This window comes from Cnephaeus nilssonii (genome assembly GCF_951640355.1).
Source record: "Cnephaeus nilssonii genome assembly, chromosome: 12".
In the NCBI taxonomy this organism is placed as follows: domain Eukaryota; kingdom Metazoa; phylum Chordata; class Mammalia; order Chiroptera; family Vespertilionidae; genus Cnephaeus; species Cnephaeus nilssonii.
The window spans coordinates 1074116-1098062 of record NC_137083.1 but is presented as its reverse complement, the minus strand read 5'-3'; the positions used below and the strand labels follow the sequence as shown (position 1 = coordinate 1098062).

Here is a 23947-nt window from a genome sequence, read left to right as displayed (position 1 = left end):
GACCTTGGACCAAGCAGAGCCCAGGTGCGGATTCCAGCCGTGCCACCCGCTGGCCGTGGCCTTGGCTGTGCGGCTCACCTTCCCTGGGTCAGTGGAGGGCAAAGGCTGCTGCGGACACGGAGGACCCCGTGGGCAGCCGGAGCCCTGCCCCAGCTCACCTGTGCGAGGTCAGCACCACGGCGCAGCCCTCCCGAACTTCCTCGGCGATCGCTTTCCACAGGAACCGCTTCGAGCGGGGGTCCATCCCGGAGCTGGGCTCGTCCTGAGGGAAGAAACAGCGATGGGCCAGGGGCCCGGCCATGAGGAGCCCGCTCTGGCTCCGGGGCCACTGTCCGTGCCGCCTCACCGTGCTCCCCACGGCACCCCATGCCAGCTCCTCCGCGTGGAGCAGAGGGGTGAGCCCCTGATGTTTCTAGAACGCACCCTCAGCTGCGACAGTCTCAGAGGAGACCCCCAAGAAGGACGTCTGGCGGCAGGAAGAGGCTCCACTTGCTCAGCAACGTCAAGTAACGCGCCCCTTCCTGGCACCGGACGGCCTGGCCAAGGCCTGTGGAGCGTCTGTGAGGGGAACGCTTGGCGAGGGGAGCATCTATGGCTGTGCGGTCGGGGAGCCCCCAACACAGGTCTCTCCAGAGCTCAGGCTGCGCTTTTCCTCGGGCGGGCGCCGCAGGGGGTTAGACAGCAGCCCCCCATGTGGTCAGGGCGCCGGCCTCTCCCCGAGACTGGGCAACGGGGCCGCAGCCAGCGCAGCAGGTGCCCATGTGCAGGGACCCGCGGACACCTGACTTCCTGTCAGGCCGCAGCACGAAGGGACCGAGGACACCTGACTTCCTGTCAGGCCGCAGCACGAAGGGACCCGAGGACACCTGACTTCCTGTCAGGCCGCAGCACGAAGGGACCGAGGACACCTGACTTCCTGTCAGGCCGCAGCACGAAGGGACCCGAGGACACCTGACTTCCTGTCAGGCCGCAGCACGAAGGGACCGAGGACACCTGACTTCCTGTCAGGCCGCAGCACGAAGGGACCCGAGGACACCTGACTTCCTGTCAGGCCGCAGCACGAAGGGACCCGAGGACACCTGACTTCCTGTCAGGCCGCAGCACGAAGGGACCCGAGGACACCTGACTTCCTGTCAGGCCGCAGCACGAAGGGACCCGAGGACACCTGACTTCCTGTCAGGCCTCAGCACGAAGGGACCGAGGACACCTGACTTCCTGTCAGGCCGCAGCACGAAGGGACCCCAGTGACACCTGACTTCCTGTCAGACCGCAGCACGAAGGGACCCGAGGACACCTGACTTCCTGTCAGGCCGCAGCATGAAGGGACCCGAGGACACCTGACTTCCTGTCAGGCCGCAGCACGAAGGGACCCGAGGACACCTGACTTCCTGTCAGGCCTCAGCACGAAGGGACCGAGGACACCTGACTTCCTGTCAGGCCGCAGCACGAAGGGACCCCAGTGACACCTGACTTCCTGTCAGGCCTCAGCACGAAGGGACCGAGGACACCTGACTTCCTGTCAGGCCGCAGCACGAAGGGACCGAGGACACCTGACTTCCTGTCAGGCCGCAGCACGAAGGGACCGAGGACACCTGACTTCCTGTCAGACCGCAGCAAGAAGGGACCCCAGTGACACCTGACTTCCTGTCAGACCGCAGCACGAAGGGACCCGAGGACACCTGACTTCCTGTCAGGCCGCAGCACGAAGGGACCCGAGGACACCTGACTTCCTGTCAGGCCGCAGCACGAAGGGACCCGAGGACACCTGACTTCCTGTCAGGCCTCAGCACGAAGGGACCGAGGACACCTGACTTCCTGTCCGGCCGCAGCACGAAGGGACCCCAGTGACACCTGACTTCCTGTCAGGCCTCAGCACGAAGGGACCGAGGACACCTGACTTCCTGTCAGGCCGCAGCACGAAGGGACCGAGGACACCTGACTTCCTGTCAGGCCGCAGCAAGAAGGGACCCCAGTGACACCTGACTTCCTGTCAGACCGCAGCACGAAGGGACCCCAGTGACACCTGACTTCCTGTCAGGCCTCAGCACGAAGGGACCGAAGACACCTGACTTCCTGTCAGGCCGCAGCACGAAGGGACTGAGGACACCTGACTTCCTGTCAGACCGCAGCACGAAGGGACCCCAGTGACACCTGACTTCCTGTCAGGCCTCAGCACGAAGGGACCGAGGACACCTGACTTCCTGTCAGGCCGCAGCACGAAGGGACCGAGGACACCTGACTTCCTGTCAGGCCGCAGCACGAAGGGACCCGAGGGCACCTGACTTCCTGTCAGGCCGCAGCACGAAGGGACCGAGGACACCTGACTTCCTGTCAGCCCGCAGCACGGGTTCAGAGCCCCAGAATCCCGCTCGCGGTCTGTGGCCGAGATGGAAAAGGTGGCGACCGCTGGGCAGAGGACAATCTCAGGTGGAGTTTAGCTCCGGGGAATTCGGGTTTTAAACGCTGTTCTTCACGCTGCAGTCTATTGAATCTTCCATTTGACGAACGGAAGGGACCATCGAGAAATAAAGGTTACTTCTGTAAACTCCCGGGGACGTGTCCGACTGGGGGACCTGACCCCTGAAGAGTTACTCCAGCCCGCCCGGCAGCCTAGGACGCGCCCCCGCTGCTCACCAGCAGGAGAAGGTGGGGCTTGCCCAGCAGGGCCAGGGCCGCGGACAGCTTCCTCCTGGTGCCCCCGCTGTAGGAGGCCACCGGCTTGTCCACGTGGGCCTCCAGGTGTAAGCGCCTCACCAGGTCCCCGGCCACCTGAGGAGAGGAGCCTGAGAGCCACCACTCACGGCCCCCCTCCCGCCCTCCGCCCCCTCTGCCCGCCCGGCTGGGTGGTGAGAAAGAACAGACAGGGCTCACTGGGGCTCCGCGGGGCGCTCTGGGCCTGTGCGCCCTCAGAGGGCTGGGCTGGAGCCCAGGGAGCCTGAGCGCCGGACACCCGGACAGACAGCCCTGAGTGGCAGACTGGAGCCCGCGCAGCCTGAGGGGGGCCTGACGGGGAACAAAGCCCTGGGGCGGGAGGGGGTCTCGGGGAGCAGAGGTCCCGGGGCCTCACCTGGGGGATGTGCGGCCCCGGGATCCCGCGCAGGCGGCAGTAGTAGCGCAGGTGCTCCCAGCCCGTCAGCGGCTCGTCCAGCGCGTCCTGCTGCGGACAGTAGCCCACGCGCACGCCGGCCGCTCCCGCCGAGAACAGAGGCACGTCCTCCCTGCGGAGGCGGCGGTCAGGGGGCTCCACTGGGACAGACCAGGTCTGGCTCGGCCTCCCAGAGGGGCACCGGGGTCTGCCTAAGGGAGGAACTCGCAGCAGTGAGCTCCGCTGGGCAGCAGCTGCGGTCAGACTCCGGCCGCGGCTGCGTGTTACGGGAAACCGTGAGTGCGCGCTGAGCCGCGGTCACGGTGTCTCCCCACCAAGACGGCTCACAGGAACACCTGGCTCATCGGTGACTAAACTACCGTTCGGTGTCAGGTTTAAATTAATATTAAACCAGGAGGGAGCACTGCTCCTTGCGCTGGAACCTTGAGGGGCAGGAGCTTCAATAGGATGTGTCGGGTCACATGCTTCCGTCCGGAGGACGCGCTGTGAGCTGCGCGGGCAGGAAGGTACACACACTGAGTGCTTAACACTCCATTGTGTCCTAATCACCCATTTAATTCCTTGAATACCAATGAACAATTCGCATTACACATCATCCAGGTTGAAACTGTAATGAATGCAAGGGAGCTTTCCTTAAATTAAAGTAGTTGCACAGACATGCAGCCTAGTAGGGGCTTGCCGACCATTATGGAGTGTGCACTCATGGCTGCTTTCGAGAGCAGCGATTTGAATTTCATTTCCCAATTATTTTAGAAACGATGGACCCAGATTACAAAGGAGACAGCCTCCCAGGAATGAGAAAATAAACCATATATTTTTGTTTCCTTTTGAATTCTGATTATTTTGTCCTTTTGTCCTTGTACACAGAGAAGTTACAAAACAAAAAACAAAAACACCACCCAATCAACAGAACACCTTCTGACTCCTGTGACAGCAGGGAAAACGGACCACACAGCAGCCTCACCTCCACACAGCCACCTGGGTCTGCAGCACGATTCACTCCACTCACCACACACGCCCTCAACCAAACTGTTACAGTTCTTGCACACAATTAGTTTGAAACATTGACTTGTTTCCACTGATATGGACTAACCTAAGTGTAACTGTATCCCCTGCCTGCAAGCAGCAACATTGTTACAGCTGATTGCCAATAGGCAACAGTGTTACAGCTGAGAGCCAATAGGCAACATTGTTACAGCTGAGAGCCAATAGGCAACATTGTTGCAGCTGAGAGCCAATAGGCAACATGTTGCAGCTGAGAGACAATAGGCAACATTGTTACAGCTGAGAACCAATAGGCAACATGTTGCACTGAGTGCCAATAGGCAACATTGTTACAGCTGAGAGCGGATAGGGACAGTGGACTGCCTGGCGGTTAAACATGGAGGTTTGACAAGGAGTGAGGCAGACAAGGTTTCCTGTCTCCCACGTTCTTCACCTCAGTTAGGAGAGGGGATCACTCTTAAATGAGAGGAGCATCCTGTGACTGGATAGGAGGCTTTCCTATGAGACGCCACTGAACCTTCATTCACACCGAGTTGTCATCATCCCAGGACACAGACGAGGGGAGGCTGGGAAAGCGGCCAGAAGGAGCAAAGGGACAGGAAGCAGGGCAAAGTCTGTGACCTCTCCCACATCTGTCAGAATGAGCCCAGAACGATGTCACCAAAACACACCCCCCCTAATGTCTCACACTGAGGGTGGCTGGAAATCAGTTATCTTGCAACTGGATAAGTAAGAAGGGGAATAATGAGCATCCATCTGTCCTTTTTCATATAACTACAGCTCTGAGTAATCAAATAAAACAGTGAGAGCAACTCGTTGTAAAATTATTCAAGCTCAGAAGTGAAGACAGGGAGTGGGAGCATCGCCATTCTGCAGTCCGCAGTGAGTGAGTGCCTGCATCAACCAGCCGCAGGCTTCCAAGCTGCCGCCCCAGAAGAGGAGTGAAGACAGGCAGGTGCCTCGGGCGGGAGGAGCAGGGCAGCTCCTGTCGGTTCTGCCGAGGGATTAGCCGAGGGGCTGGTCACCCTCCCTCAGCCCTCAGGCACCAGCCACACGGACAGTGCTCTCTCCAGCCCTGGGCCCGGACCAGCAAGCAGACTGTAAAGAAAGGAGGAGATGGAGAGAGGGACCCTGAGAGCCAGAGGCTCCAAGCCACACCAAGTGCTGGCAAAGGAGCGAGATTAAACTGTGGTGTCTTCGGACGCCCCTGGTAATGAAGCCACACAGAATCTACTGGTGGGAATGGCTAATCATACACAAAATGGCATTTTTTAAAACCAGGAGAGGTGTTACCCAGAGGGGAGACCTGACCGGGAAGGGATTTAATGGGATGGCCTTGTGCTGTTTCTTGAGCTGGAACAGATTATAAAAGAATATTACTTTGTGAAAACGCATCAAGATGTTCTTTTCTATGTGTAACTTATACTCCAACACTTTTTACGGAATTTCAAAAATCTTAAGCCAATTTCATTGACTGTATTCCTTATGCTATACTGTGCATCCCCGCATATACCTGAAATTAATATAAAGTATAAAAGAAAAAGAAAAATATTAAGCCAAGAAACACAAGATTTGAGCATCTAGAAATACTCTTACGTGTAAATTTTTGAAAGACTAAATCAAACTTATATGTGTCATTTAGAGACTATGACACCAGTAATATCACTTATCAAATTTTTAGGATCCAGGTTAAGCTGTACCAAGAATATTTATAAACTTAATGATTTGATCATTTATTTTTTGAAAAATTTTAAGTCATTCAAATCAACAGGTCAAAAACAAAACAAGACTGAGAAAAGCATGGTGGAGAGCTTAATGAGAATGACAACATTTCATAAATTTGGAAACTAAAAGACTTGAATTGCTGAAGAAATTCAATCATTCATTCTTTTTAAAGTAAAATGGTTAAAGCTGAGAAAGTATACAGATAATTTTATAGGAAATCTCAAACATATTGGTATAGGGATAGAATGAAAATACAAATTTTATGATAATTATGACTACTGAAAAGTACTGAAAAAATTTAAATTGAGTTTTTGTAAGAAAATACAAATTGTCAAAATACAATGAAAATAAGAATCCTATCTAATAATAGACAAATATGCAAATTGACCATACCTCCGACACAACAAGCCACGTCCACAAGCCACGCCCACCATCCATTCAGAGCAAGTATGCAAATTAACCCAAACCAAGATGGCTACAGCCACAGAGAGCAAGGTTTCCTAGGTAACAGAGGAAGCCAAGCTTTCCGCCTGCCCTTGCCAGGCCTAAGCCTCCACTCAAGCTACAAAGTTTCAATTATAGAAGGTAAACAAATTCAAACAAATGGCGGCAGAATGGAGCTTGAGAGAGCAGGCCAGGGTTGCCGCCGGCAACAGGGGAAGCAAAGCTTTCCGCACACCCTGGCCGGGCCCACCCGCTTAAGGCAACAAAGTTTCAATTATAACCCCAACACAAATGGCTGCCGGCCTCGGAGGGAGCCCCAGGCTTGGCTCCGCTCCAGGCTACAAAGTTTCAATTGTAGAAGGAAAATAAATTCCAGATACCAGGGCCTCCACTTGCATTGCCAGGGGGCGTGGCCCGCCTGCAAACCACCACAGGCCCCTCACTCAGGCTGCCCCACACCCCAAGGGAACCCCCACCTGATCCGGGACGCCCTTCAGGGCAAACCAGCTGGCCCCCACCCCTGTACTAGGCCTCTATCCTATCTAATAAAAGAGTAATATGCAGATTGATCATCACTGCAACACACAATATGGATGCCCCCATGTGGTCAAAGATCCTGCCCCCATGTGGACACAGGATGGCCACCACAAGATGGCCAGCAAGAGAGGGCAGTTGAGAGGGACCAGGCTTGCAAGGGAGGGCAGTTGGAGGCAATCAAGCCTGCAGGAGAGGGCAGTTAGGGGTAACCAGGCCGGCAGAGGAGGGAAGTTGGGGGCAAACAGGCTGGCAGCAGAGTGGTTAGGGGGTGATCAGGCTGGCAGGCAGAAGTGGTTAGGGGCAATCAGGAAGGCAGGCAGGCAAGCAGTTGGGAGCCAGCAGTCCTGGATTGTGAGAGGGATGTCTGACTGCCTGTTTAGGCCCGATCGGGCCTAAACGGGCAGTTGGACATCCCTCCAGGAGTCCCAGATTGGAGAGGGTACAGGCTGGGCTGAGGGACAACCTCCCTCTGTGCATGAATTTCGTGCACCGGGCCTCTAGTAATTTAATAGTAAGGATTGGAAATGAAAGATTTTAACAACAAACTAATTTTTCTTATGACTCATAAATTTAAAATATTACGTAAAATTCAGCAAATAGGAAAGATTTAAATCCATGAGAAAATAGTTTTTATTGCAGAAAGGGAAGGACAGATCAATAATCAGAAATGTTTATTTATGATAGTAGAGGCCTGGTGCATGAAATTTGTGCATGGGGGGGGTCCCCTCGGCCCGGCCTGTCCCTCGGGGGATGTCTGACTGCGGTTATGCACCCTCTCACAATCTGGGACGCTGCATGCACCAGTGACCATACTTTTCATACAGGTGAAAGGCATCTTGCTGTTGTATGGGCAGCTGCATTTTTTGCCCTGACTATAAAAAGCAGCACATAACACGATCCTCCTGAGGCAGTGGTACCATTTCCCCATCTGATGGGTGGAAAAACTGAAGCAGAGAGAAGTTAAGTAATTGGCTTTGTCACACAGTTATAAGTGTCAGAATCAGGGCTGACGACAAAATGTGCAAGCCAGAGCCCATGCATGTCATCGCTGCATCATCCTGTTTTTTCGTGTTAGAGCAGCCTTGCCAGGTTTCACTGTTTAAATCTAAGAGACTGTTCCCAACATACAGGGTAGGGTCCCTAGGCCTCGCTGGCGATCAGGGCCATCTGTGGGGCGACGGCGGGCGAGGCAATCAGAGGGCCGTGCTGGCACCCGTCTTGGCTGGCGGCCGTGGTGCCACCCGCTCACCGGCCCCACCCCCCGCTGTCGCCACTGGTCACCTCCCTCTGCAGGGCGACTGGCGGGCGGGGTGATGGGGGGGACCCCGCTGCCACCCACCTTGGCAGGCAGCCTGGTGCCATCCACTGGCCGGCCCGCCCCCCCATTGCCGCCGCTGGTCGCCTCCCTCTTGGGGGGCAGCGTGCGTCACAGGACCGGTCGTTCGCCCGTTGTCCTGCCGTTCGGTCGATTTGCATATTAGCGTTTTATTATGTAGGATAACTATGTGGAAAGAAAAAGAACTATAAAATATGAATGCTAAATTGATAAATTAAAGTTTTTCCTTAAAGAACTTTTAATAAAATTGCAAAATAATATTTCCTTGAGATAAGAAATGTTATGTATATAATTTTCAAACCACCACACTTAGTAAAACGAGGTGCCACGTGGGAGTAATCAGACCGGCAGTCAGCGTGCTTTGGCAGCTTCAGGGAGAACAACGGGGGATGGCGTCAGAGGCCCGGCCCAGGGAGGGAAAACGGTCCCCTCATCATGGGGAGGCGCACGGCCTTCTGGGTAGAACATGGGGACTGGCGAGGAGACACTCTGGAGGCAGATCTCTCTCGGAGGTGTGCAGCCCGCCAGTCCCGGGGCTCTGGGGCTGAATTGGCCAGGGAAGGCAGAAGGGCCAGTCCCCCCACACCCACTTCCTGCCCAGACAGCGAGCAAACACCCCGCCACCTGCGCCTCGGCCAGGTCCCCGCTCTCCCCGCCTGCGCCTGCGCCTGGCGGAGTCCTGAGTCCCGTGGCTCCGGGGAGGCCCCCGCCCCAGGAGGGCGTGAGGACATCGGGGAGCAGACCTCGTGCCCGGACCGGCATCGGGCTCCCGGCAGGAAAGGGTGAGGGCTCTTACCCCACGGGCGTCCTGACCACGGCGTGCCCTGCGCTCGGGGCCTCGTCCCCGCTCAGCATCTTGAACGTGGTGCTCTTCCCGGCCCCGTTCACGCCGAGGAGCCCGAAGCACTGAGGAGGGAGAGGACACAGTGCGGGTCAGAGGGCACTGCTCCGAGCGGTCCGGTGCGGTCTGCGCCATAAAGCAGCCTCGTGCACAAAGCGGCCGGCGGCTGCAGAGGTCCTGACAGGCCCCCACTCATCACTGCCCCCAACTCATCACTGCCCCCCGCCGCTCATCACTGTGCCCCTCCGCTCATCACTGCTCCCCTCCACTCATCACTGCCCCCAACTCATCACTGCCCCCCACCATTCATCAATGCCCCCCCTTGGCTCATCACTGCCCCCGCTCATCACTGCCCCCCCTCCGCTCATCACTGTCCCCCACTCATCAGTGCCCCTCCCCCTCCCCCCCACCCCCCGCTCATCACTGCCCCTCCCCCCCACCCCCGCTCATCACCGCGCCCCCCCCCCGGCTCATCACCGCCCCCCCCCGCCCCCGCTCATCACTGCCCCCCCGGCTCATCAGCTGGAGAAGAGCCCCCAGGGAGTGTGGCCTGCATCGGGCTTCCTCCCACCAGCCTCACCGCACCCAGAGGCAGTGCCGCCCGGGCTGCCTTTCCCCAGGGAACACCCGCTCAATAGCCCGGCCACACGCAGACCTCACCTCCCCCTCCGCAGGCCCAGGGTCACGGACACACGCAGACCTCACCTCCCCGCTCTGCAGGCCCAGGGTCACAGACACACGCAGACCTCACCTCTCCCGCTCTGCAGGCCCAGGGTCACGGCCACACGCAGACCTCACCTCCCCCTCCGCAGGCCCAGGGTCACACGGACACACGCAGACCTCACCTCCCCGCTCCGCAGGCCCAGGGTCACACGGACACACGCAGACCTCACCTCTCCCGCTCCGCAGGCCCAGGGTCACGGACACACGCAGACCTCACCTCCCCCTCCGCAGGCCCAGGGTCACGGACACACGCAGACCTCACCTCCCCACTCTGCAGGCCCAGGGTCACGGCCACACGCAGACCTCACCTCCCCCTCCGCAGGCCCAGGGTCACACGGACACACGCACATCTCACCTCCCCGCTCCGCAGGCCCAGGGTCACACGGACACACGCAGACCTCACCTCCCCCTCCGCAGGCCCAGGGTCACACGGACATACGCACACCTCACCTCCCCGCTCCGCAGGCCCAGGGTCACACGGACACACGCAGACCTCACCTCCCCCTCCGCAGGCCCAGGGTCACGGACACACGCAGACCTCACCTCCCCCTCCGCAGGCCCAGGGTCACGGACACACGCAGACCTCACCTCCCCGCTCCGCAGGCCCAGGGTCACGTCCCGCACGGCCGGCCGGGAGCGCCCGTAGCTCTTGCTGAGGTTGCAGAGCACCAGCAAGTCCCCGCCGGTTCTTCCCTTCAGCACCCGCGCCTGCTCCGCCTCCACGTCTGCGTCCGCACAGGCTGTGACTGTGCCCTGGACGGCCGCGCGCCTCCTGGGAGGAGAGCCCGTCAGCCCACACCCGGGACCCGGGACCCGGGCCGGGCCGGTCGTCAGAGAGGGGAGGTCGCAGATGTCCCAACGAGGCTGTCGGGGTCCCCAGGAGGGAAGGTGACGTGTTTGCCCCAGAGACAGCGGGCAGACACTCCGAGCCCCTCGGCTGCATGGGACACCCCCCGACTCGCACTGAGGGCGAAAGGTCCCCGCGGAGCTGCGGTCTGCACACTCCCACAGCTGTAGTCACCGCCCGCCCGTGCGGGCACAGGGAGGACTGAGCCAAGCCCTCGCACAGCGCCCGCTCCTGCGTTCAACGTGCTGTCAGGTGGGTTCAAACTCACTGGCATCTGAGCTGCTCACTCCTCACTCCTCCTGACGGTTAACGGGTGCGTGTGACTCCGGGAATCTCTGATTCCCGTGAGCTGCACTGCGCACCTCCGATTCCCGACGGGCGCAGCCCTCTGGCTGGTGCCTCCACCCTGGGTGCTGCCCGGAGGTGCCGTGTCAGCACGTGACCCAGTGTCACCGGAGGAGCTGGGCGCAGGGGACACGGGCTCTGGACCCATTTGGCAATTTTTGTGTCTTCAATTACTTTAAAGTTACGGGTATTTAAAATAAAATAAAACCTCCACGGCCAGCCCCCAGTGCCCGAGCTCCTCTCCTTGTACTATTTTTCCGTCCCTGGAACCACCAACGGGGAAATCACAACTTATTCCACGGACAGCACCGCCGCTGAGGAAGCATTAGGCCCGGGGCGTAGCCATCACACGATGCCATTTGTGTGGCGCTGAAACGGGGAGGGGGCGGGGACAGAGGAGCCACGGCGGGGACGGGGCGGGGACGGGGCGGGGACGGGGCGGGGAGGGGGCGAGGAGGCGGTCGCCTGCAGAGCGCACGGGCCCACGTCCCAAGGGCCTGAGAGGCTGACAGCACGCCGTCTGGGGAAGGTGACACGCGTGTCCAGTTGGTGAAATCCATCAAGTTCTACACGTGCCTTTAGACTGCTCTCTCCCGTCCCTGGGCCCTGAGCCCCGGCCGCCCAGGGGCCTCTCTCCACCAGGAACTACCTCCTTCCTTCCCTCCTGCGAGCAGGACCCGCCACAAGGTGCCCGCCAGTGTGCTGGCCTCTGTCACCCGTCACCCAGGAAGCTTTATAGGCACCTGTCCCCCCCCCACCGGGACCTTTCCCCCTGACACCCATCCCCGTACACCCATTCCCCCTCCTGACACCCATCCCCCCCGGCACCCGTCCCCCTAACACCCATTCCCCTGGCACCCATCCCCCCACACCCATTCCCCCTCCTGACACCCATCCCCCCAGCACCCGTCCCCCTAACACCCATCCCCCCCGGCACCCGTCCCCCTAACACCCATCCCCCCCGGCACCCGTCCCCCTAACACCCATCCCCCCAGCACCTGTCCCCCTAACACCCATCCCCCCCGGCACCCGTCCCCCTAACACCCATCCCCCCTAACAAAGAGAAGACACAGCACTGATGGCAACAGGACCTGGCGTCGGCGCGGGGCTGGGGCACTGAGCCGTGCACGCCCGCCTGGGAGTGACCCTCACCACACACATCAGCTGCCTCGCCGTCCAAGGGCACTGAGGGCCACAGACAGCAGAGCGAGGGCTGAGCACGGGCAGAGGGAAACTCCTGGGACGAGTGAGGCCGGGAGCAGCGGTCTCACACTGTCCTTCCTCGTGTCCATGACGCGCCCGGATCCACAACCACAGGGAACATGAGCCCGCCCAGCAGCGCGTGCGGGTCGGACGCGGTCCGTCCTGCAGCCTCCGGGACGGAGTCCCCCCTTAGCTCTACGCTGGCGCCCGAGGGTGCACGCCGTGTACCTGGCCCTCTGCACCGCGTCCCCGTGCAGCAGCAGCCTCAGGAGCAGCAGCGCCGTGCCCTGGGAGGCGAGCTGCACGAAGATCCAGCCCAGGAAGCTCATCCGGAAGGGGCTGGCGTAGCTGTCGACGCCCAGGCTGTGGGTCAGGTCGAACTGGATCTGGTTGTAGCAGAGCTCGATCAGGCCCTGGCCCAGGCAGAACTGGGGGAACACGGTGAAGACCCACTTGAGGACCTCGTAGATGGTCTGCAGATTCTGCGAGGGAGAGGGAACAGAGCCCGCTTGGTGCTCCCGCCACGCCCAGCTCTCCTGCGGGCCCCCACCTGCCCAGTCCCAGCCTCTGTCCACTCCCTGCGGCCAGCGCAGTGGGACTGTCCACTCCACAGCCCGCGTCTGCGGACTCCACCTGGCTGGGTGGGCCCCGCCTGGGCCGTGTCTCCCTGTCGGATGGAGTGTCTCTCCCATGCTGTCCCCCCTGGTTTGGGAGGGGGCTCATCTGTCTCCCAGGCTCATGCTGGAGGGGAATTCTCAGGACGAGTATACCCGAGTCACCCAGGCCTGGCAGGTGGGACTCGGGAAATTTCAGACTCAGAGTTGGTGCGGAAATGAGCTAGGACTTTGGGGTCTGCTGGGATGAAATGAACGTATTCTTCCTGTGAGAAGGACGTGGGTTTGGGGGAGTCAGGGTGGGATGTTATGGACTGACTGTGTTGGCCCTAACATCCATATGGGAAGGCCCTGACCCTGCGGTGGCGTGGGGGCGGGCCCGGGAGGTGACTAGGTTTGGGGAAGCTGGTGGCCGACCTGAGCCCTGGTGACGACGGCCAGCAGCCGGGGCATGGTGGTCATGAGCAGCGTGCAGAGGCCCAGGACGAAGTTCAGCGAGACGTAGGCGATGAAGGCGACGTCGGCGCTGGGGAAGAGCCGGGACGTCAGGTACATCCCCGGGAGGGTTGCGTACCTGGAAGTCAGGGGACGCGTGCTCACTGCCCTGTCCATGTGCGCGGAGAGGGAACGGCGGGCGGCGCCTTCCTCACCCGGGGCGTTTCCTGGCTCCCGGGGCTCTCGGCCCTCGTTCCCGCAGCTCCCCCCGTGGAGGGAGCAAGGAGCACGCAGCCACGGCGGCTCAGCCACGCGGTTCCTGCGCAGGAAACAGGCCCAGACTGAGCGGCCGCGCGGCTCGTCACGCCACGCACCCGAACAGCACCAGCAGGAGGACGGTGGCCGCCAGGTTCTCGCGGAAGGTGAAGGCTGGCAACCCGAAGGCCGCGACCACGGCGACGCACAGGCCGACGGAGACCGAGTAGAAGAGCTGAGGAGACAAAGGGGCCGCATGGTCGCACTCCGTGCGTTTATGGTGCACGTCGCAGGCTCCGCGGCCCGGCTGGCCTGTCCCCCGGGCGTGTGTGTCCAGGCCCCGCGCCCCCCGGTGTCCTGGAGATGGACCCGGAGCTGGGCTTGCCAAGGGTGATCCCGGCAAAACGAGACGAAGGCCGGACCGAGGCCACTGCGACCGGTGTCCTTCCAGGAAGGGGAGCGAGGACACAGAAGGCACAGGGCGGCCATGGGGACAGAGAAAGGCAGGGCCTCGGGGTCCCGGAGGCGCGGCCCCTCAGGCCCATCCTCTGCCCGTCTCTCTGGGAAGCTGCTGTCACCGCCTGTGAAGCGGTGGGCGTGGCAGCGTGCGGCATGGGGACAGGAGGGAGCCAGGCTGGGCAGCTGGCCCTGCTGAGTGGGTGTGGATCGGGGCGGCCGTGTCCTCCCTGATCGAGTGTCCCTCAGGAGAGGTGGGGCCAGGGCCAGCCTTTCTCAGTCTGGGCTGAGACCTTACACCTCCCCGGGCTGACGAGTGCGGACAGTCCCACGGCCCGGGCAGGCCCCGAGGCAGTCTGGGAAGCGTCCCTGTCCCGAAGCCCAGGCGTCGGTCGCACACAGGCAGGTGGGGGAACCGGATAGACTCCGGCCGCCGGAAAGGCTGAGACCGCGGCGCTGAGGCACGGACATGCTCAAAAGGGCCCTGTCGGCTGAGCTCCACGCCGGGGCCAAGGCAGGAGCCTGCCAGGAGCCGCGGTGACGACAGGACTTCACCCGAAACGCTCTGCCAGTGAAATGATCCCTGCTGTGTTCACAGTCTGAGGTGGCCAGCCCCCGAAATACAACCACACACACACATACACACATGTGCACGCATTACACACATATGCACACATACATACAGACACGTATATGCACCCAAAACACACACACACACACACATACACACACATGCACAGGTCACGTGCACGCAGGGACTGGGGAGGTGCCCACAGCCTACCATGTCGTACAGGAAGTTGGAGAACCAGTAGGCCCCATAGCCCAGGCCACTCAGGTGCTGCAGCCTCTTGGCTCCAGTCACCCGGTCCCTGACCACGGAGCTGCCGATGGAGGCGGCCAGGACGGAGACGCCCAGCACGATGCAGAGGGCCACGCCGCACTGCCGGATGCTCTCCAGGCTGCGGGCGACAGAGAGCTCGTCAGGGGACCAAGAGCGGGCCTCTGCCTGCCGGCCGGACCAGTGGTGGTGGGACAAGCCGTGGAGAACTTCACTCGTCAACCCCACCACCTTCCCAGCAGCGGGCACTGCTCCCACGGACAGGGCGTAACTGCGGAGGGCAAAGCTGAGGGCCTCTCCGAGGCTCCGTCTCCAAGTCTGCTCCTGACCACTGACCCCGACCCCGTTAAAGTGGAAGGCGTCCCGGAGTGGCCGCTGCGGGGCCGTGGCTTCGGCTGAGGCTGCCCCTGCAGACAGCAGCCCCCAGGGGGCGGGACAGGGGCAGCTACAGGGGCTCACCAACTCCACGTGCCAGCCCCCCTCAGGCAAGCGCAGAGCAGCATCAACCCACGTCACCCAAAGATCTCGTTCCACAGCCGCCCCCACCCCACGTCCGTCCCTCAACTCACATCTTGTCCTCGTTCAGCAGGGCCCCTCCGTACGGGTGGCTGTAGAGCGTTATTCCTGCGAAAGACGGGAAGGTGAGCCTGGGCCCTCCCCCTGCACGGGCGGCGGGAGCCCCCGAGCTGCAGGCCTCTGTGCCCGTGGGGCCTCCTGTTGGCTCTGCCCAGGCTGGGGCACCGGTGCCGGGAAGGGGAAGCCCACAGCGCCTGCTGGACACACATTACGACAGGTCGTGCTGACATGGGGACACCCTGACCCCGAACTCTTCAAGCATCCCCGTGGCCTGAGTGGGCGATTTCCCACTGGTGCCCAGGAAGTTTTAAACATGTGACCCCTGACTATCTAGCCAGGGGCACTGACCGCTCTTCCCTTCAGTCGTCAATTTTAAAAATGACAGCAGCCAACACAATGGCCGTCCAGTCTTGACCCATAAGTATATAGGCCACGTAACAGAGTTCATCGTTTTTCCTAGGTCAAAACATAACTTGTACTTTTAAAAGCTGCAGCGATACCCCATGGACGGCTACGGCACTCAGTCAACCCTTTCCTACCAGCGGGCCCGCCTGGGGCTCCTGGGAAGCCACGTCCACCTGGTCGAGGCCAGTGCCTCCCAGCGGCTTGAAAGTGACCATGCGAACGGGCGTCACTATAACCTCCTTCACGTGGCGTTCCCTGTTCACGCTGGGCTGGCGTGTCTTTAAATACCTCCCCTCCCAGCCCCCACTGCACCTTCCCGCCCCCGTCTGTGCTCACTTCCCAGACCGCCCCAGCCTCCCAGCGCCTCACCGCAGCCAGCCCTCCCCCTGCCCGGCCTCCAGAGGGTTCTCCCTAACGGAAAGCGGGACATGCCACCCTCGTTCCCAAACGTCAGAGCAAGCGTCCGCTGCCGCTGGGTAAAGGCCACACTCCTCTCTGTTGGTCCAGCTCAGCTGGCCTGGCCTCAGACGACCTTGGAGGGGTCACGGCCCCCCCTCGACACCCTCCTGTACGAGGTCACACTGGCCCGGCCTGGACTGGGAATGGACGCCCTGGTTCCTCTCACGTCCTGACCCCTGCCCCCTGCCCAGTGTGTGTGACCCCTCCAGGCGGGCGCCCGACAGCGGTGACCTCTGACCTCTGAGCCTGGCAGAGCCAGCACTGGCCCCAAGCCTGCAAACCTCAGTCTCACCAGGAAGCAGAAGCGACAGGAAGATGCGGCGAGACCAGGGATGCCGAGGATCTAGTGGCTCCCCTCCGCTCCACGTGCTCCACACCCGCTGCCCCGTGGCAGCCTCACGCCTTTCCCGTCCGCAGCGCCTCTGACTTTCATTTTGCTGCTATGACTCCAGAATACAGGGCCCCCAAGTCAACAAGTCCAACGTGTTTTTGAAAGTGGGGGTGAGGGAAACCCGACATGGAGACAGTGAGGAGGGGCAAGGAGCTGGGCGTCGGGGCAAACGCCTCCCTCACGTCGACGGGGCTGGCCTGGCCGCAGCAGACTCGGTGAGTAAACTAGCGCCGGGGCCGGCTGGCGCTTCACCTCCTTTTCTTTCTTTTTTAAAAAGTGAGATGCGTCTGGTAAATGACAGCTTCCCCCCCCCACCCCCACCCAAGCGGAGCACATGGCATCTCCGTAAGCCAGTCACCCACTCTGCGCCCAGAGATGAACCCGTCATTTACCAACACGGGCCTGGAACTGGACCCTGCCGACACAGACGGGCCAGGCTGAGGCCCAGCCCGAGGCGGTTCCCACCTCCCTGCCCGAGGCCCCGGTGAGGGCAGAGGCTGCCTGGACCCCGAGAGCCCTGCCTGCAGGAGGGAGCCGTGAGCGCCCGCCCTGAGGCCAGCCCCGCTGGCGAGAGCTCTCCGTCACCGCATCTCCCTCTACCTCACCGCATCCCCGCACAGCGAGGCCAGCCCCGAGGAGGAGCCTGCGATGACCCGACACGAGCAGGGCCTGCGCCTGCGTGGGTGAGTGCGACCGCGCCACGCCTCAGGCTCCGTTCAGAGCCCCGCTCCTGTGGCTGCGGCGCTGGCTTTGCGGGAAGAGGCCGCAGCCTGAGCGGGCTCACCGTGCTGTCTCCAGTCCTCGGCCGGCGGCAGCAGCCTCCACAGGAGCAGGTTGCTCAGGTGGTTCAGGTAGGAAGGGAGCGCGTGGAAGGCCTTCTGGCTGTACCACACCTAGGAGAGAGGGACAGCTGCAGGCGCCCGGCGGCCCTCCGCGCCTCGCCAGCTCTCCTCAGACACGAGGGCCACGCGGGTCCCTCTGCCTCGCGGGACCGGAATGCTCGCTCAGAGCGATGTCCGTGCACAGCTGACTGTGAGCGGTAAGCGCCCGGCTGCTAATTTCACATTTATCTCAAGCATATAATTCACAGCTAAAAATAGATTAATTTTCCCCAGAACAAATGTGAATGTTGCTCTATAATTGTATTCTCACAGTGAGAAAAGAACTAAACCCATCATTTTTTTCTTTCTCGGTTGGTAAGCTAATGAAATTTGACCTGCAAATTAAAAGTGGGGAAAATGATTAAAAAAAGATTACTTGCAAATTAATAACCGAGTGTGGAACATTATTTCTTAAAATAAAGGGAGCTGAGCATCTGCCGAGCGTGGAGAGTGAAGCCGCCCGCCACTGGGCGGAGGACGGGGAGGGCAACAGACGGGCGCCGTTATTAACGCTGAGCGCACAGGTAACAGAAGAGGTGCTGGCTGAGCCATCAGTGTCCATATCTCAAAATATTCCTATTTCAGAGAATTTCAGAAAACCATCTCCAGGGGAAGGCTGGCAAGTGTCTTGAAGAAGTGAGTGCAGCGCCCGGGCTGGTGCCCCCAGTGGCTGAGGTCCCGGGCACCGAAAGGTCACAGTTGGATTCCGGGTCAGGCACGTGCCCAGCGGCAGGCTCGGTCCCTGGCAGGGGGCGTGCGGGAGGCAGCCTATGGATGTTTCCCTCACACATCGATGCTGCTCTCTCCTTCTCCCTTCCTCTCTCTCTGAAAATAAACATTTTTTAAAAAAAAAGAAGAAGAAGGAAGGACATCAACCAGCAAACTCTGGTCCTCGCTCTGTTGACGGACAGCCCACCCCTCGGGACGCGCCGTCCCCGGGACAGACCGCCGCTGCCGAGCTGGGCCGCTCCCAGTGTGTGCTCGGGGCGGCCACGCTGTCCCAGCTGATGCCGGTCAGGACAGCTCTCAGTCCCCGGCTCCCGAGCCGTCTTCCCACCTCGTCGCACTGTGCCTGGCGCTTAACCGGGGTCCGGTGTGGCAACTACGATGCCCACGCGAACAGCTAAGCGGTGAACTATTGTCCACGTGGTTAAAAAGGACCCCCCCCCCCCCCGGCTCCCCCGGACAACCACTCATTCGCAGCTCGGGAGACGGACCCTGTCGCGTGGAGAGGCCACCGTTCCCCTCCCTCCTCACGTCTTTTCTCAAGGCCGCAGAGAAATCCTGCCGCCATCTCTGTGAGCTCCATGAAGGAACTCCGCTGGAGACCCGGGCGGGAGCCCGCAGCTGGCGAACCAGATGCAGGCTGCGGAACAGTTTGAAGACATCCAGGGGAGCTCAGGTCCCCACGTGTGTGCGACAGACGCAGTTCTGAGAATCAGGGGAGCATGGCTCCTCGCCGCCCCGAAGGAGCGGGTGTCACACCGCAGGCGTGCCGGCCTCCTGCCCCCACTCAGCGAGGCTCCACATGCGGGACTGAACCCGGCTCTCGCCTGCCGCCCCGCACAAGCACCAGCCTGCTTCTGGCCGTTTGTGAAAGTCGAGGGACCGAATGGAGAAAACCTCTGCCTGTGGACACGGGCACCCCCAATGCCCGCGACCTGCCTCCCAACTGTTGAGCTGGAGGAGGCGGCGAGGAACGGTGGTGTCTTTGTCTCAGATCGGGGGGTTTCACGTTTCACTTTTCATTTGTTTGTTTTAAAAGCAGGGTGGCTTTTTTCATCTTAAAAATGACACCGTACAATGGTATAGAAACCAAAGTGGGGGCCCTGGGAGGCTGGGACACAGGCCTGCCACCTCCCCTGGCTCCATGCTCTGGGCCCCGGGCTTCCGGCTGGACTGCACCCACAGCCCCAGCCGGCACCCTCCCCGTCAACAACCTCAAGACTGCAGAAGCCCGAGTCCGACAGATCGGTGCAGAAGACGAAGCTAAGCCCAGAGGAAGAGGAGGCGCGAGGGGAGCGCGGGCCACACACGCCCTGCAGCAGAGGCTGGGGGCCCGGCTGCGGCCCAGATGCCAGCAAAGATGCACCCGTGTCCACAGGAAGGTTCGGGTGAGTGCAACGAAAGGCTAGAATATTCCTAAAGGAAATGAACCAAAGTGTTGCCTGCTGAAGGAGGGGTCGCTGAACAGTCTATACAGCAACTTAATGTTTCATTGGGGATCACGTGTGCAGGTGAGCGGGGCCTGTGGCCTCCCTGTGACAGCCCTGTTGGGGCTCAGCACCTCTAGTTCCCGCAGGTGGGAGGCCTCCGTCCTCCCCACCCTCATCCCCGCACCTGAGCAGCCCTCTGCACATTCTCGGTGGCACAGGGACCATCCCTAAGGCTCAGAGAGGTCCTGCCGAGTCCCTGCGTCTGTGTGGTCTCTGGGCCCCGCCTCTGGGCTCTGGAGGAGGAAGGCTAGTGCGTGGGAAGTTCCTGCCACCAGGGACCCCAGGGGCGCTTCCAGCGGTCCTGCACCAGGAGCCGTCCCATGTGCTTCGGTCTACTGGCCGGTCTGGTCTTAACCAACAGTGGCCGTGTGCTCCGTGGCTACAGGAAAAGGACCTAGTTCTCGCTCAGGGCTTACCTGTTTTGACTCCATAGGAACACACACCGGGATTGGCCTGGTTCCTCCTGAGTCCACGAATGTACCTGGGTCTCAGGTATATGATACCCTAAATGCCTCCGATTGGGAAAAGCAAACAACAAGAACTATTACCTTTGCCAGGTTTTCTGGTTTTGACAGGTGTGAGTTCGCATCTTGAGCAGGATCCGGGCCTCGCCCTCCGAAAGACCAGCCCCCGAGCCTGGGGACAGGGAGCACGGTCAGCGCTCGCCGAGGGCGCGCAGGGCCCCACACGGGCGTTGTCCTGACCGCGCTGATCTTAATGGCCCTGGAGGAGCAGCAGCTGAGCATCAGCCCCGGAGACGTGGCCACACAGGAGGGTCAGCGGCAGAAGGAACGGCAGCTCGCAAGGCCGGGACAGGGAGCTGCTCAGACAGGAGGCCTGCAGGAGGCTCCGCCGTGGCTGCTAGAACTCACCGCCTGCTGAGGACCCAGGTGCCACGTACAGGACGTGGCCACGATGGCCACATTCTAATCGCCACTAAGGCTCCCTTCTCTGCAGACCAGCCATCCCGAGCCGCATGCTCCCTGCGGCCTGCTCTGTCCCCCGCTCCCGCTGCCTCAGTGTGGGTGCGCTCTGTGCGGTGGGGCTGCGGCTGCGATCTAAAGCCGCGAGAGGCTCTCTTCCTGCTCCCCCGCCCCAGACTGGCCCCCGAGGCCCAGGGAATCCACACACAGAGCTCTCCCTACCGCCCACGCGGAGCTGGGACACCCGGCCCGAGGGGCGCCGAGAGAGGAGGGTCTGAGGGACATCGCCCACGAGCGGCTCCCACTCTGGGCGGTGACACGGCCAGGGGATGCCCAGGGCATGTCAGTGGTCGGGGGCCTGTTACCCCCAAAGCGTTTGTGAGACTTCGCGTCCTAAGGACCCTGCGTTGGGCGCGGCCGGCTCTGCCCAGCGCTTCCCGGGCTCGCACCCACCTGGGGCTCTCCCCGGGCGCCAGCAGGTACTCCTCGGGGCGGAGGGCCGACAGGTTCAGCAGCCTGTGGCCCCGGCGGCCGGTCAGGGAGGGGGCCCGGGCACTGGCGTTGGGGCAGCTCTGCAAGGAGAGGGGAGACACTTGTTCTTACCACACGAGCAGCTTTGCTGATGGTGCTGGGACCTCGCTGCAGCTCTCAATTCCTGCTGCAGTCTGTGCTCCGATTTCTCACTCCCTCCGGGGCGCCCCATCTGCGATGACCCGCAACCCGCCGGGGCCTGGGCGTCAGTTCCACGTGGGAACTTGGAAAGCTGTTTGTGGGTGAGTCTGGGCAGACTGTAAGCGCTCGAAAGGGAAAGTGTTGTCTTGCATCTGTGACCGGAGGGGAGTCCGGGACGAGGTGGGGCGGGGAGTCGGGAGAACGAGGGTGAATTAAGGGCGGGCTTCTTTCTGAAGAGCCGCAAGCAGAAGCCAAACCGCTCCTCTCAGGGGACACGCTGCTCAGAATCGGGGACTGACCGCCCAGCAGGGGGAGCCCCCAGGCAGGACCAGGGCGGCGGGCTGCACAGGGCGCCCTGCCTGCCGCCTGGAACCCCATCTCTCGGGGCCTTCAGGAAAGATCACGCACTAGGACCGTCACGACTCCAGGCCGGGACACTGGGCTTTCGCGTCAGCTCTGAAGCCTGATTCTCCTTTTCTGTAACCGGGTCCCTGTTAGCTGCTGACTGTGGCCGACAGGCCAACGCCTGCATTAACTGCCCGTTGAGTTTTCCTTTGAGATGAATTCCAATCAGTTCTCCGAGTGGATCCCGACCTGCGCCTCACAGATGGAGCGGCCAGGCCTCTGCTGGGATCGATGCCCGCACCTCCGCTCAGGGGGCATCAGCGTCGTCAGGAGACCGAGAGGCATCCTGGCATTTAACCCCCGTTCTCAGAACTCACGGAGAGAACCTGTGACAGGGGCCTGGTCTCCAGCCCGGAATGTGGGAGATTTCTCCCCCAGGCAGTTCCAGCTTCCCGTCGTTGGCTGAAGCGTAAACGAGGGGCCGGGGTGGAACCCACGTAACGTCTGTAACGTCCGCGGGCATGAAAGCTCACTCCGTGGGATGAACCTTCCCAAGGGGCAGCTCACCACGTCAACCGAAGCCCCAAGCGCTCCGAGCGAACAGAAACGGAAGTAAACATTGTTACCTGAGGTTTAGGCTTCTTTAAAAGCCAGAACGCCATTGGAACCTACCGGGCAGCCACAGGAACCCGGGGCTTCTGGGTGCGGCGAGGGCTCCGGGTGCCAACAGGAGGCGTTCGTCCTGCGGAAGCAACAGGACCGAGTGAGGCTCAGGCTGTGAACCGCGCCTCTGGGCGAATCCATCGACAGGCACGTCCCAGACGTCGCTGGCTGCGGGACCGCCCCACGCGGATGTCAGTCTGAGGACAGGGCTTCCAGTTCTCCCCGGACGCTCTGCCGTGGGCGCCCGGCCAGGCCCCTGGACTCGGGGTGAGTCCTGGTCTCAAACCCCAGCGCCTTCAGCAGCAGCACAGCAGGCCACACGCAGTGAGCGCGGCCGTCTCCCCCGACAGACATGCTCTCTGTCACCGTTTGGAGAGGAATCAGTGCTCCGGTTCCACGTGCAGAGAGCCTGACAGCAGGACTGTTACGGAACCACCGGCAGCCGCGGTTCAGAACCCTTTTTACTCCAAAGTCCGGAGCTTTTTCCCTGTCGGCCTCACACTGGGATTTCACCAATGTTTCCAAGTCAAAAGTTCCTATTTTCTCAAGAATTGGGCCGGAAGGGAGGCAGCTGACACGGACGGACCGTGGCACAGGCTCGGGAGCCCCGGGCAGGAGCGCTGGGGCCTGGCGGTGAGGCGGCTCCCCCACCCTCCGCTGCGGGACAGAGCACAGAGCATGGAGACACACGTCTGCCAGGGAAAAGAAACCCGTGCGCCTATCACCCGGTGGGCAGAGGGCAGTTCCACCTCGTTTTCTAATGTATAAATGACGTCATGCCTTCCGTTCTACTCTGGGCAGCCACCCCGGTCTCCCGCTGGAGACTCAAAGCGCACGCGGAGACCACGCCTTCCGTGGGACTGCGATGCCATCCTTACTCTGTGACTCCTTTCATCCTTCCGCTCAGCAGGCTGCCCGCGCCCGGCACGCCTCCCATGGCTGCTAGCGAGTGTTTGTAACAGCGAATTTCTTCCAAAACTAGTCCTCTTTGTTCCAACCCTCCCTTGCTCTCCTCCCTGCTCCCTCTTAGGCAGCACACACAGGACCGCCAGGGCCGCCCGGGACTGGGGGTCCCACCGAGAGGCCCCTCCTGCGGCTGCCGGGGAGTCCCCCACGGAGAGCTCCGCCCCTCCCCACGTGGCTTTACAAGTTCAAAGGAGTATCTGACTGGCTAACTCCACTTTCGATTTACAGATGAAAGATCAGCAAGAATGGGCAGGAAAGGCCCATTTCACCTCCGGAATCGTCCTGGGGTCAGCGGGTTGCTAGCCTTGTGAAATGAATCTGATATTAAACCAGCGCCTGTTTCTAAGTTAGCAACGCCCGCACATCTTCAAGTCTGGCCTACACACCCTGTTAGGAAAACGCTCGACAGCTCGGTCTCAGCCAGGCAGGCTTTGGGAGACCGGACTGCTCGGAGGTCTCAGCAGGAGGCAGCGGAATGAGCAGGTGTGCCCAGCATCGGACGCCGCCTCTCAGGAACCGGGTGGTAGCTGGGTCCAACGGGAAGGGAGCGCGTGGGCATCACTGGATTCAGCCACACTTTACACCCACGGAAGGCGATGCCTTGTTGTAAGCAGACACCTTGGCTTCAGGCTCAGACCTCAGCAGCCACGTGTTGCTTGTGCGGCACGGACAGCAATTTCTACTCAAGGAGGTGCGCCCAGCACCTTGCATGAGGCAGCCCGCAGCCCAGGCTTTGACCA

At 61.0% G+C, this 23947-nt stretch overlaps 1 protein-coding gene across 1 annotated transcript in view; it reads right to left on the bottom strand.

Moving 5' to 3' along the window:
- The window catches only part of LOC307108636 (ATP-binding cassette sub-family A member 13-like), a gene marked incomplete at its 5' end in the record, with an annotated part of 92612 nt that overhangs the window by 11379 nt on the left and 57286 nt on the right, over positions 1-23947 (bottom strand). The window contains 14 exons of the mRNA XM_079786778.1: positions 159-262; positions 2635-2769; positions 3068-3218; positions 8950-9059; positions 10306-10489; positions 12341-12594; positions 13144-13300; positions 13536-13651; positions 14654-14831; positions 15280-15334; positions 17326-17434; positions 20187-20274; positions 21015-21133; positions 22251-22320. Coding sequence (XP_079642904.1) covers positions 159-262; positions 2635-2769; positions 3068-3218; positions 8950-9059; positions 10306-10489; positions 12341-12594; positions 13144-13300; positions 13536-13651; positions 14654-14831; positions 15280-15334; positions 17326-17434; positions 20187-20274; positions 21015-21133; positions 22251-22320 — 1830 coding nt within the window. The remainder of the gene's footprint in view (positions 1-158; positions 263-2634; positions 2770-3067; positions 3219-8949; positions 9060-10305; positions 10490-12340; positions 12595-13143; positions 13301-13535; positions 13652-14653; positions 14832-15279; positions 15335-17325; positions 17435-20186; positions 20275-21014; positions 21134-22250; positions 22321-23947) is intronic.